This window comes from Canis aureus, chromosome 21 (genome assembly GCF_053574225.1).
Source record: "Canis aureus isolate CA01 chromosome 21, VMU_Caureus_v.1.0, whole genome shotgun sequence".
Lineage (NCBI taxonomy): Eukaryota > Metazoa > Chordata > Mammalia > Carnivora > Canidae > Canis > Canis aureus.
In genome coordinates this window covers 14,996,114-15,010,731 of record NC_135631.1, presented here as the reverse complement: position 1 = coordinate 15,010,731, position 14,618 = coordinate 14,996,114, and the positions used below count along the sequence as shown (strand labels likewise).

The 14,618-nt window shown below is 37.3% G+C and overlaps 2 protein-coding genes across 2 annotated transcripts; both read right to left on the bottom strand.

Annotated features, from left to right (window-relative positions):
- Positions 1 to 3,344: 3,344 nt before the first annotated feature.
- LOC144293262 (olfactory receptor 4C11-like) lies at positions 3,345 to 4,259 on the bottom strand. The gene has a single exon (XM_077864349.1). The coding sequence runs from the start codon at positions 4,257 to 4,259 to the stop codon at positions 3,345 to 3,347; it is 915 nt and encodes a 304-aa protein (XP_077720475.1).
- Positions 4,260 to 12,675: 8,416 nt separating this feature from the next.
- LOC144293260 (olfactory receptor 4C15-like) lies at positions 12,676 to 13,807 on the bottom strand. Its single transcript, XM_077864348.1, has one exon. The coding sequence runs from the start codon at positions 13,717 to 13,719 to the stop codon at positions 12,676 to 12,678; it is 1,044 nt and encodes a 347-aa protein (XP_077720474.1). The 5' UTR covers positions 13,720 to 13,807.
- Positions 13,808 to 14,618: the final 811 nt, after the last annotated feature.

Sequence of the window (14,618 nt, the reverse complement as noted above, 5' to 3'; positions counted from 1 at the left end):
AATATAAATGCAGAAGTCATCAGCATAGAGATGGTATTTAAAGCCACAAGACCCCCTTATTTTATTTTACTTTTAATGTAACTTATGAAATGAAATTTTCCTCTGAGCTTTACTGTTCTAAATACATGCATTTTCAGAGAAATCTCAGCTAATCAGAATTTATAGAAAAAGAGAAAAAAGAGCTTCCTGATCATCAATGACCTTCCATAAACACTCCTTTAGCAGAGGTTCCTAAAACTCAAGGTGAAAAGATTTCTCTCCATAATATCATCTCCATTACCACTTCTTTCTCCTCTTCTCTTTCCTTTCCCTCTCTTTCTATAGCAATACTAAACTACAGCAATTAATAGCCAAGCTAAATATGTGGCAAAGGTAGCAAGGCAAGTAGCTTATTGATGCTTTATGTTACCAATCGAGAAATTCCTCCCTCATCATCTACAGGATTTGTACTTTTAAAAAAAAAATTATTTATTTTTTTACACTTTTCATTTAAATTCAATTTGCCAATATATAGCATAACACCCAGTGGTCATCCCATCAAGTTCCCTCCTCAGTGCCCATCACCCAGTTACCCCATCGCCTCACCCACTTCCCTTTCTGCAACCCTTTGTTTGTTTCCAAGAGTTAGAAGTCTCTCATGGTTTGTCTCCCTCTCTAATTTTTCCCACTCAGTTCCCCTCCTTTCCCTTGTGATCCCTTTCTCTATTTCTTATATTCCATGTATGAGTGAAACCATATTATGATTGTCCTCTGATTGACTTATTTCACTCAGCATAATACGTAGTTCCATCCATGTAGAAGCAAATGGTGGGTATTCGTCATTTCTAATGGCTGAGTAATATTCCGTCATATATATAGACCACATTTTCCGTATCCATTCGTCTGTTGAAGGACACCGTGGCTCCTTTCACAGTTTGGATATTATGAACATTGCTGCTATGAACACTGGGATGCAGATGTCCCAGAATTTCACTACATCAGTATCTTTGGGGTAAATATCCAGTAGTACAACTGCTGAGTCCTAGGGTAGCTCTATTTTTTAACTTCTTGAGAAACCTCCACACTGTTTTCCAGAGTAGCTGCGCCAGTTTGCATTCCCACCAACAGTGCAAGAGGGTTCTCCTTTCTCCACATACTCTCCAACATTTGTTGTTTCCTATCTTGTTAATTTTAGCCATTCTCACTGGTGTGAAGAGGTATCTCATTGTGGTTTTGATTTGTATTTCCCTGATCGCAAGTGATATGGCACATTTTTCCATGTGCTAGTTGTCCATGTATATGCTTTCTTTGGAGAAATGTCTGTTAATGTCTTCTGCCCATTTCATAATTGGATTGTTTGTTTCTTGGGTGTTGAGTTTGATAAGTTCTTAATAGATCTTGGACGTTAGCCCTTTATCTGATATGTCGCTAGCAAATATCTTCTCCCATTCTGTGGGTTGTCTTTTAGTTTTGTTGATTGTTTCCTTCGCTGTGCAGAAGCTTTATATCTTAATGAAGTCTCAATAGTTCATTTTTGCTTTTGTTTTCCTTGCCTTCATAGATGTATCTTGCAAGAAGTTGCTGTGCCCAAGTTCATAAAAGCTGTTGCCTGTGTCCTCCTCCAGAATTTTGATGGATTCTTGTCTCACATATAGATCTTTCAACCACTTTGAGTTTATCTTTGTATATGAATGGTGTTGGGAAAATTGGACAGCCACACACAAAAGAGTGAAACTGGACCATTTTCTTACATCATGCACAAAGATATTTATTTATTTTAGAGTGTGAGTGGGGGGAAGGGCAGAGGGAGATAATCTTCAAGCGGACTCCCCTCTGAACATGGAGTCTGACATGGTGCTTGATCTCACAACCCATGAGATCATAATCTGAGCAGAAACCAAGAGTCAGACACTTAACCAACTGAGCTACTCAGGCTCCCCTCTAGGATTTGTGCTTTGAGAGATTTTTCCAGTACAGGAGAGGAGCTTTAAATAAATCTTCCAAACTTTTATCCTCAAGGCGGCATATTTATGCAGTCTCTCAGAGTGGCTTTAGATCATCTGCTACACTTCAGGCTTGTCATCGGATCCGTAGGAAAATATTCTTGATTATATTTATTCTCACAGACTCATTGCCCACTTTCACAGGGACTGGCTGCTGTTGTCCATACTCATTAGTTAACAGTACCTGAACTACAATGTAAATCTAATGAAATACATGAAAAATATAAACCAAAACACCAAAGCGTTTATTCCACTCACTGGTCAATACTTTTCTCTCCAAGGAGGAAAATCTCTAAAAGAAGCCAAATTACCATTCAAGTTTGTTTAATAAAGGTAGAATTCAAGAAGCCATAGCCTGAAACTTTTCTCCAAACCCAGAAGCAAATATGCCATGCTAGGCAACCAAGCAATCTTATCCACTAGTCAGTGAAACATTTCCTTGTGTCTTCCCTTTTGGGATGAAATATTATAACATTAGCTCTGTTCTTTGTCAGTCATTGCTTTTTACATATGTATGATTTTATCAATGAGTGTTGATTTTTATAATATAACTCTCAGAATTGTATAAAATTGTCACCAATTCACCAATCAACAGTTAGGAAAATGCCCATGGACACCATTACAAATATATGTGAATCTAAGAATATGAACAAATAATGACAAATAAATACAATGAACAAAGAAAAAAGATGTTAAAGTATGTAGAAATTATGTAGTAATACAATGAATGTATTTGTTATAACTAGATTTATACTATTTGAATAGAGGTTCATGAGTTATCTCCTTGTATATGTTGAAGAGGCAAAAAAAAAAAGGCCATTTTTTAAAGATGCTACAAAGGGAAGACAAGTACCAAAAAGAAGCTTAATTTGTTGATATGTATGCTCCTATGAGATCATCAGTTTCTTATAGTGACATTGAGCTATTCACTGTTGAGCCAGAAAAGATAAGATCCAAATGTATTACTGTCAAAACTGATCTGTCAAAAGTAGGGGCCAGTTTTCCAACCCAGGTCAGAAACATGGGAAAGAGAAGTGAAAACCAGAATAATGTACAAAGAATGAAGATAAAGCTATAGATACAACAGAATCTGGCTCACAAGCTGCTGTACAGACAGCAGAAGGGAGGAGTGGGCTTATCCTCTCACAGATACTACTGTATTTGATGTTTTGGCACTCTGTGAGATTGACTTAAAATAAGATGGTTCTGTCCTCTGTGACCATTCTGCCTATGTCTCCAAATGTCCTACTGGGAAAGGATTCTATTGTCCACATTGGGATGAAAACATTTTCTCTTATTCCAATTTTATTTAAATTATTACAGAATTAAAAATTGCTGTCCTCTGTGTTTTCCAATCTCAAGTCAGAGTTTGTTGCACCATAGCTTCCTCATGGCATTTTTCACTTCTGCATTTCTCAGCGTGTAAATTAGAGGATTGAGCAAGGGTGTCACAATAGTGTAAAACACAGCCACCATCTTGTCCGCTGGAAATGAAGTTACAGGGCGAGTATATGTGAATATACAAGGAACAAAAAATAAGATGACAACAATAATGTGGGATGTGCAGGTAGAGAGGGCTTTCTTTCTTCCTTCTGCACTCTGGTTATTCAAAGAATGTAAGATGAAAATATAAGAGGTAAGCAGGACCATGAAACTTACTGTGCAGATAGCCCCGCTATTAAAAACTATGAGTAAATTGGTTGCATGAGTGTCCATGCATGAAAGCTTCAACAAAGGTGGCATATCACAGAAATAATGATCAATAACATTAGGTCCACAGAATGGTAACTTCAAAGCCAGGAAAATCTGTGCAGAAGAATGGATACAAGACACCACCCAGGCTAGATTCACCAGTGTACCACAGACACGCCGGCTCATGATAGTTGTATACCTCAGAGGCTTACAAATGGCCACATAGCGATCCAAGGACATGAGGACAAGCACCAAGATCTCCATGCACCCAAAGAAGTGAAATGCAAAAATCTGAGTCATGCACTCATTGTAGGAGATAACTTTCTTCTTAGATACAGAATCTACTATCAACCTAGGAGCAGTGGTTGTTGAGAAGCAGGCATCAGCAAAGGATAAGTAGAAAAGGAAGAAGTACATGGGGCTCCCAAGTGTCTGGCTGTATCTTATGGTTATAACAATCAGTAAATTTGCCAACAGAGTTGCAAGGTATAGAAACACAAAGACCACAAGTACGACTTTCTCCTTTAAAACATCCTGTGTTAACCCAAACAGAATGAACTCATTCACACTGCTATTCAACTCCATCGTTACAGTGAATGTAGAAAAACAGAGCCGAGAAATTATTCACCTGCAGAGAAAATTGGGGAAATAGTAACTTGGTAGTAGTGGTAGACTTGGATTCAGAATTGCGCTTTTATACTTCTATCAACACATAAATCAATGGTTCTCAATTTTTCATGTGTTATAATCACTTAGGAAACTTGGTTTTTTTTTAATGCTGATGTTCATGCTTTAACTATAAGTATTAAGTGAAGATCTTCCTACATGGACCAAGATTTTGAGGTGTAAAAAGAGCTCTCAAGTGATCATGAGCTCTGCCAAGTTCTGAGAATTAATGACTTTGCTATATAATCTTGATCAGGTCACTTTAATGTCTTGAAGCTTTTCCTTCATTTGACAATTATACATTCTTTTTTTAAAAAAGATTTTATTCATTTATTCCTGAGACACACACACACACACACACACACACACACACACACACACAGAGGCAGAGACACAGGCAGAGGGAGAAGCAGGCTCCACGCAAGGAGCCCGACGTCGGACTCAATCCCGGGACTCCAGGATCACGCCATGGGCCAAAGGCAGGGGCCAAACTGCTGAGCCACCCAGGGATTCTCACAGTTAGACATTCTAATAGATACTTTACTAAGTATATACCTATATGTATAATATATATATATGTGTGTGTAAAATGTATATGCAGCTCAATTACTGAAAAATAATATCCTTACATAATTTTAAAACATACACTCTTGGAAACTGTCTCAAAAAAAAACACATTTCTTGGGTGCCTGAGTGGCTCAGTGGTTGAGCATGTGCTTTTGGCCCAAGTCCTGCTCCTGGGGTCCTGGAATCGAAACCCACATCGGGCTCCCTGTGGGGAGCCTGCTTCTCCCTCTGACTAGGTCTCTGTGTCTCTCATGAATAAATAAATAAAATCTTAAAAACACACACATTTCTTGATTTGGACACAGTTTCCACCTATTATTCCTGATCTCTTCAGTATCTTGGTTGGATTATGCTTTAAGAAAAAATTATTTACCCAAATTCAGGTTCATGGTGGCCATAATTTTACCTTCTATTGCTTAAATTTAGGAAATTACTACAATTTATCTGTCCTACAACAACTACAATTATTCTGTCCTACAATATTTTTGTACCTTTGAATATTGACATCAAATGATCTAGAACTTATTTTAGTATGAGTTTTGAGAAACTCTTTCTGATAAATCACCAATCCTTCAATGAATTAATAACAATATCAAATCAGTCACCAATATGTACTAAGTACATATTCATATCTATAATCTATGTAATGGGGCATAAAAATAAGTCCTCAACATCTTTACAACCAAGTTGAAGGGATAACACACTTCTATAGAAGATCATTAACTACGTAAGAATTGCATACAACTCTGTATGATAATAGCAAGTGAATTTTGGTTCCAAAAGTCCAAAAAAAGTCCAAAATTCCTTGATCATGAATTGACTGATAAGTGAAGTTTCAAAAATGAAAAAGAAGTGAAGTAAGGGCTTTAAATGTGTTAAACTGGGATTTCTAATACAGTCCTCTGAAACTCAAGTATTCCATAAGTTTATACTGGCTTTCTCTAAGTAAAACATATATTTCAAAAATTACTAATTCAAATAATCCATTTAGCCCTAATACAGTTATACATCTAAATAAAACTAAAAATTTATTTGCCACCCAGGTAAAATAATATTAGTGCAGTATGATAAACTAGAGATGTTATAACTACAAGCTCTGGTTGGCAGTTCCAATGATCTCTGATAGCTATAGAAAATAAAAGAAATTAATGATTACTTTGTTTTGAAACAGATTCTTGGGGTGCCTGGGTGGCTCAGTTGATTAAGCTTCTGAGTAGGTTTTGGTTCAGGTCCTGGATCTCATGGGTCTTGGGATCAAGCCCCTCAAAGGGCTCCAATCTCAGTAGGGGTCTGGTTGGATATTATCACCCTCTGCCCCTTCCCCATTCATTTTCTCTCTTTCAGATAATAATAATAATAATAATAATAATAATAATAATAAAAAATAATAATAATAAATATCTTTTAAAAACCCACTAGATTCCTAAAAAGGGATGAAAACAAAAGGGAGGGAACTCTTGGCTCTGAAGAGAGGAGCATTTAGGTGAGAAGAATCAGTAAAATATCATAAAGGAAGAAGTATGCATTGCTTCAGGTTATTATAGAGATGATCTCCATAGAAACTACAATCTTATTAAATTAAAAGATTGTAATGCCGGGACACCTGCACCCCGATGTTTATAGCAGCAATGTCCACAATAGCCAAACTGTGGAAAGAGCCTCGGTGTCCATCGAAAGATGAATGGATAAAGAAGATGTAGTTTATGCATAGAATGAAATATTACTCAGCCATTAGAAATGACAAATACCCACCATTTGCTTCAACGTGGATGGAACTGGAGGGTATTATACTGAGTGAAATGAGTCAATCAGAGAAGGACAAACATTATATGTTCTCATTCATTTGGGGAATATAAATAATAGTGAAAGGGAAGAGAAGGGAAGGGAGAAGGAATGGGTAGGAAATATCAGAAAGGAAGACAGAACATAAAGACTCCTAACTCTGGGAAACGAACTAGGGGTGGTGGAAGAGGAGGAGGGCGGGGGGTGGGGGTGACTGGGTGATGGGCACTGAGGGGGGCACTTGACGGGATGAGCACTGGGTGTTATTCTGTATGTTGGCAAATTGAACACCAACAAAAAATAAATTTATTATAAAAAAAGATTGTAACAAAGAAATTTGAGGATGGATAATGGACAGCTATGAAAACCAGGTGATATAGTTCTATTTTTTTTTTTGTTTTTATTTAACTTCAACTAGCCAACTTATAGTACATCATTAGTTTCATCAGTTGCATATAACACCCAGTGGTCCTCACATCACATGCCCTCCTTAATGCCCATCACCCAATTATCCCATCTCCCTGCCTACATCCCTCCAGCAACCCTGTTTGTTTCCTATAGTTAAAAGTCTCTCATGGTTTGTCTTCCTCTCTGATGATTTCCCATTCCCTTCCCCATGATCCTCTATGCTGTTTCATATATTCCACATATGAGTGAAACCATATGGTAATTGTCTTTCTCTGATTGACTTATTTTACTCAGCATAATACCCTCCAGTATTATCTTAAATAAGCAAAAAGATTTGGGAACATTAAGACAAGAAAGTAGCATTTACAAGATGTATGCATTGTGTGAGATCAACACTACCACTCAGAGTTCTATCACTGAATTCAGTCCTCATTTCCTCACACTCCCAGGCTGTCTTATCTCTCTGATTTTGTGGGCCATCATGGTAATAGAGCATGCTTTTCCTCTTCCTTAATCCTTAATTTTTACTTTTACCTGTTGAAATTTTACAGTTCAAAAATTATATTAGTACCTATAGTCTTCCCTTGGTTTTCCCAGGTCAAAAGACTCCTGCCTCTACATTCTATATGAATATGTACTTTATTATATATGTATATATATAATAGGTTATATATATATATATATACACACATTTGAATAAGTCAGTCCTAGATTATATATTATTCTTATTCTATAATCTTATAATTCAAACAATATTCCACTTTTTTGTTATTTCATTTTACCAGCACATTTTCTTGCAAGGTAGGTATGGCCCTTTGTTTTATGTGCAGAGAAATCTATGTGCAGAGTTTCAGCTGTGATACAGAAAGTTTCCACGAGTACCATACAGTCAGGCTAGAACTAAAGTGAGATACTACCAAGACAAATCCTGAGCCATCAGAGAAGGATGCCAACTGATACCTTAATTCCCTGTCCTGACTCCAAAAATCAGGTTCTGCAAACTGCATGGTGAGGTAAAAGGAAAACTAGATACCCAAATGAATAATAGCGAAGAGGAAGACAGGGCAAAGACAGAATATGGTCAAAGCAGGGGAGAGGAGAGAGTGAGCAGACACCAGGGAAAGAACAGTCAGAGGAGAGTGAGCACGGAAAGAACAGTCAGAGGATAAGACACAAAAGACATATAGAGGGAAGTAAGTAAAAAACATTGGAGAGCGTCATTTGATCCAAGTTTTCATCAGAGTTCAGCTTCTTTTTTCCTGACCCACCAAAACCAGACAGAAGTTGCAGTTTTGGGTCATGAGCAAGGAGTTACCAAAGGTCTTAAAAACCCAAGTGTATACAAAGTGCACTCCTATCTTATACCCTATCCTCGAAGCATCACCACTGACCTATAACTTTCAAATTAGGGACCCCCCAAGATAGAAACTTTTGCTAAGTTGGCCTCAATGCCATGGTGCAGTTTATTGCTCCATCCCACCCCTACATTAAGCGGAGATTATTTGAAAGGTAGTAAAGATTGTGCAGAGGGCAGGAAAGGCTTGGGAACCCTAGATCACCTCAATCCTTCATGGGTGGAAATTACTGTCCAATAACTTCATCATATGTTATAAGATACTCTGAGTATAGATTCCATCAGATCAGTCTTGAAGAGGTAAAATGAAGAAATTATTTCAGATAGGCTGAAAAACTTACCTCTTTGTTTAATGAGGAAACAGATGACTTTCAATATAATAAATTTTTTCATATCTTCAACTTCAATTTACTTAGAAGGTGAATCATATGAAGCCTGGATAAAATATGCAAACTATACTTCATTGATATTTATCAATGTTTTTTATCACAAGAGGTTATGTGGTGTAGAAAGTTTATGGAGAAAGCAGACTCTGCATGTGGCCAAACATCACACTTCCTCCCCATAAGCACTAGGTTACACAAAAACAACAAGGTTTAGATTGGAGCAGAGGAGAGGGTCATAAAGAAGAGAAGTTTCTTAATTCAGTTTCTCAGAACTTTATAGATGAAGCTTATTCCTGCATTCTGAGAGAGAAATGCCTCTGAAGCCACCTCTCTTCCCAGAGTTGCTCTTTTGGAAAACATATGAGGTAACTTTTCTTCTAATGGCATTGTATATTTATGGCAATTCCCACACAAGTTTGCATATGCCTAAGGTAGGCTTCTAGCCTCAAGAACTCCAGGAAAACCATTACGCCCAACCCAGTCCCAAAGGATGTCCAATGAGCTACCTCGTTCAGATGGTCCAAGGGCAAACACATGCTTTGGGGCCAATTAGTTAGCTTCAACTCACTGAACTGCAGGTGAAGAAAGTATGTTCACTTCTCTATAGGCTTTGCTTAAGCCCATCTCTTCTAAAAGTTTGGAAATTGTTGACATCAGTTAAAGGATCACATAGATGAAGCGCGTGAGCCCTGGTCCCACCATTATCTGCTATGTGACATTAAGCAAGTTTCACAATTTCCTTAATTTCCAATTTTTCTCTTAGGAAAAGTCAACTGGTAATAATCATTTCTTTCTTTCTCTCTTTGTTTTCTTTATTTCTTTTATATTTTTAGAGAGAAAGAGAGCATATGAGCTGTGGAAAGGAGGGGCACAGGTGGTAGGAGAGAGAGAACTTCAAGCAGGCTTCACACCCAGCATGGAGTCCTACACAGGGCTCAATCTCATGACCCTGAAATCATGACCTGAGCCAAAATCAAGAATCAGAAACTCAACTGACTGAGCCACCCAGGTGCCCCAATTGTTTACTTTTAAGATTAATGTCAGTTCTCCCACTTCGAATATTATCTATGTTTCTAAGTCAATGTAGAGAGAAAGATGGGAAAAAGGACAGGGAAATATTTTTTAATACATATCTTCTGTATTTTATTTTTATTTTTACAGATACATGCCCTTTTGGGGGGACCTGGGTAGCTCTATCAATTAAGCCTCTGACTCTTGATTTTGGCTCAGGTCAGGGTCATAAGATCCAGCCCTGCATCAGGTTCTGCACTCCATAGTATCTCCTTGGGCATCAGCCTCTGCTCCTCCTTCTGCTTGTTCTCTCTTGTCTCTGTCTCAAATAAATAAATATTTTTTAAAAAAGATACATGCCCTTCCACTTGCCAGAGAGAAAGTTGCTTGAGAATGATTATAAGCTATTAAAGATGGTATAGATTGCATTAAAAGTTACTTTTCACATGGCAAATCATGTTACTACCCAGCACTCAGAATCACCTACCAGTTGTGTCACTGTCCACTAGACACTTTCAATGAGGATGAAGTAAACCACATGGGGTACAGGGGAAGGACAGAAAGTGAAAACAGGAATGGAGATAAGATGCTACTACAAAGGATTGCACAATGCTTTGCATTCTTGCTAAAAGGTCTAGTAGTAGCCATCAAGCCCTGAGGTCTGACAGAAATGTCTAAAAGAAAAATCACACCCCCACACATGGCTTTTTACTACAAATGGACTGAAAGAATCCTGAAAAAAAGTTTTCAGTGTGTCACTTAAAGTCTTAGAATCCCAGCTTCCTCATCAATTAAATGGGAATATGAAGACCTACCTTTTAAATTTTCTGTAAACCTTAAAACTTAGGAAAAAGAATGAATCCCTGGCTCAGAAAAAGCACAGAAGAAATATTCATGTGTTTTTATTAATCCTACTTACACATGAGGAATTGAGAACCAGAGAAGTAAAATAACTCACGAAGGTCACACAGCTAATTAGTAACAGAACTGAGCCTAGAATCCACGTCTCTTAAGTATGAGTCTAAATCCCTCTTATGTTCATATGATATGCACAGTAATGTCATAAGATTTCTTGGACTGGGAAACAAGAACAGCCATTGAATGAGCCCCTGTATTAAACTTCCCAGTTAAAAAGCCCTAAATGAATTCCTTATATTTGAAGGAATGATTAAGCTCTCCAGTTCTGGTGGGAAAATTTTGCAGAGGGTAGTTGCCAAGGAGATCCTGAAGTGGCCAAAGGAAGGAAGCTAAGTCAATGATCTCTTGAGCATTCTTCAATATCTAAGTCAACTGACCCTTAGTGCTCATTAACTTTCTTGTAGACCTAAGGACTGGATGATATCTGGGTTCCAGTTCTGTCAAAGCAATGCCAAGATTTCCTGAATGCACTTGACTATGTTCATTCCATCACAAAACTGTGGAAATAGAACAAATACCAACTGAAGTTTGTACTAGTTTGAGCTACCTCTGTTTTCATCTTAGGATGAATCAGGGCCCTGATTTAAACACTGCTCATTTAAATTTGTGTCTTACTAAACTAAGGTAAGTTTTCCAACAAATAATTCAGAAACTCTGGCTAGATAAACCCAACTAACAAAATGCAAATTTGAGGCAATAGGTGATTTTATTGGGATCAGAAATACTTTATAAATAAAAGTCAGATCACTGAGAGAAAGACTTACTCTTGTAGGGAATGGAAGCAGGGATAAAGAGTGAGTAATAAAAAAGTGCATAAAGAACAATGGCTTTATTTTCTATTTGAATACTTATATATTATATTTAGATTTTAGATATGGGGAAATTCACAAGAATGTAGAATTCATTTTAAATATTCTGTGTATGTCAAGAATTATCATTATCATCAAGATCTAATAACAGCAATAACTACATTCTTTTGCTCAACTTGACACTTTAATGTGTTAATGTTAAATATAGATTTAAATGTGAATATGTGATATCTCATTTATTCACTTATTCAACAGATTTATTGAACTCTTATATCAAGCTCTTCTAGACACTAACGTTACATCATGAACCAAAAAGAGAAATAAAAATTTCCTACCTCACCCAGAGCTAGCTTATAGTCCTTGAGAGGACACTGATATAAATAAATAAATACATACATACATACATACATACATACATAAATACATAAATAAATACATAAATAAATACATAAATAACTAAATGTAAATAAATTATATAAGCATGTCAGAAAGTAATAACTTCTTTCCAAGAAAAGTAAATAAAGAATAGATAGGAAAAAAAAAAAGAATAGATGGGAAAGTGGGGTCATGAAATTCAAGGTGTGAGCTGCTGCTTTTCAGAACATGGTGATATGGTACAGGGATACCTATAGCTCAGGTTCTGAGAATGCTCTGAGCTCTTCCACTCCTGAGTCCTGGCTGTTGTCTTCATCAATCATGGAGAACAGTGCCTTATGTATAAGCTTCTTTTCACTTGAAATAGCTTAAGTCTCTGTTTCAAATCTTTAAGATATTTTTGTCATTCCTCTACAAAGGTTTACCAAAGCATGGAATGAGTGGCAAAAGGTCTGATGTGTAATTTCTCTTTTGAAACTTTTTTTATTTTAAAATTTAATTAAGGATAATATCCAACTCTTTTTAATTTACTGTGAAAGTACTGAGTTATGAAATCAGAGTTGATAAAGTGATATAAGTGTGAAAATATTTTTCCTAGCCCCATATTACTGCTTTTTTTTTTTTTGGCATTATATTAGCTCCTATCAAAGAGGCCCGAATACACAAAGGTCTTGTCTAGAAAATTTGGCTTTTTTACTCTTTACAATTTTTTAAACTTTAATGTTTTATTTGTCACTACAAACCATCATTACTCTGCTCCACACTTTCTTTATGGCATTTTTCATTTCCTTATTCCTGAAAGTGTAAATCAAAGGATTGAGTAAAGGAGTTAGAATGGTATAAAATATAGCCACCATTTTGTCAAAGGAGAAAGCAGATGGAGGTCGTGCATACACAAATATGCAAGGGACAAAGAACAAAACCACAATAGCAATGTGAGATCCGCAGGTGGAGAGAGCTTTCCGCTGCCCCTCAGGACTGTGGGTTCTCAGAGAGAGCAAGATGACAACATATGAGACAAGCAACAAAGAGAAGATTATGATGCAGATAGACCCACTGTTGGCGACCACTAAAAGGCCAAAGATGTGAGTGTCAGTGCAGGCAAGCTCCAGTAATGGGTACAAATCACACATGAAGTGATCAATGACATTGGGGCCACAGAAAGGCAGCTGGAAAGTAAAGAGAATTTGTATCATGGAATGCAGAAAACCCCCCATCCAGGCTATGCCCATCAGAATGCTACAGAGCCTCCAGTTCATGATAGTTGTGTAGTGTAAGGGTTTACAGATGGCCACATAGCGGTCATAGGCCATGGCTGTGAGGACAATCACTTCAACCCCAGCAAAGAAGTGCTCAGCAAAGAGTTGAGTCATACAACCTCCAAAAGAGATTGTTTTCCTCTCATAAAGGGAGTCCACAATCATCTTGGGGGCAATGACAGTGGAGAAGCAAGCATCCAGGAAGGACAGAAAAGCCAAGAAGAAGTACATGGGAGACCCCAAGAGTGCTGGGCTGCTGCTGATGGTCACCACAATTAGCAAGTTGCCCCCAACAGTTGCAATGTAGCCAAACAAAAACACAACAAATACTATTTTCTGAACATTAGGATTCTGTGAAAGCCCCAGGAGAACAAACTCAGTTACAAAGCTTTGGTTTTGCATGATTTCCAAGGAAAAGCTCAAAGCTGCCAGAAGGAACATGTAGATTCTACAGTTATAAGAAAGAAAAATTTGTCTCAGACCAGTGTAAAGTGATACAGTAGTAGTCATTAAGAAGTTGGTATGTCCATGTGAAAAATTATCTTCTCTGTTTCTGGCATCACTAACAACACAAAATTCAAAATTTGTTGAAGGTGGTAGTGGGAGGCTAGCAGAATTGATGAGGAGAAAAAGTATTATTAAACACTTGAAAAAATAGCCAGAGCTCCAATAAGGGGGAACGGAGGTATCCACATGTGGAGAAATAGTTTATCTCAATTGCCAACTCTGGTCGCTTAGCAGTGGCTTCCTGGACTGTATTATTGAAAAGGGTTCTGAGGAAAGGAGCCTGACAATGGCATCCTTATGTCCACCTTGAGCACCGAATGGAATCAGGGGGGTCTTGCGTGCCATCCCTGCTAGGAGTCTGACAAATCTGCAAACAGAAGAAGAAATAACATTCAGGTTAATAGGCACTTGCAAATCATGGCTACTCCCCAAATATTTCTTTAAACATCTGAAATGAACTTGGCCTTTAAGATGAGTTCATTCATTCCTTATAAAAGAGAAAGATACGTGGGAAAACTCCTTGTGAACACAGAACAAATATGCATGTATTGAGTTGGGTTTTGTTCTTTTAGTTTTTTTTTTTCCTTTATCATTTTAAAATAAGAACCAAAGTTTAGAAAAAATACCTGTATCAGAATGTTACCATGATGACTAAGTCAAATAAACAAGAAAAACAATTGTTCAGAGCCTAGGGCCCAAGAAACAATCCATGTTAGGTCTTATTCCTATTTTACTGGTAGGAAATTTGTGCATACAAAGATAAGGTTAACAACAGATGCTAGATCTGAGATTTTAATAGAAACTCGGGCTCTAACACCCAAGTCCTTCCCACTGTGTCAACAGAAAGGAACAAGAACTTTCTTTTTCTAGAAAGAATGCAGAGCAGAGTGGCCTTTCAATTC

What these genes read in the sequence shown, in the direction of transcription:
- LOC144293262 (XM_077864349.1), bottom strand. Translation starts at nt 4,259, where the DNA reads ATGGAGTTGAATAGCAGTGTGAATGAGTTCATTCTGTTTGGGTTAACA.
- LOC144293260 (XM_077864348.1), bottom strand. Translation starts at nt 13,719, where the DNA reads ATGACTACTACTGTATCACTTTACACTGGTCTGAGACAAATTTTTCTT.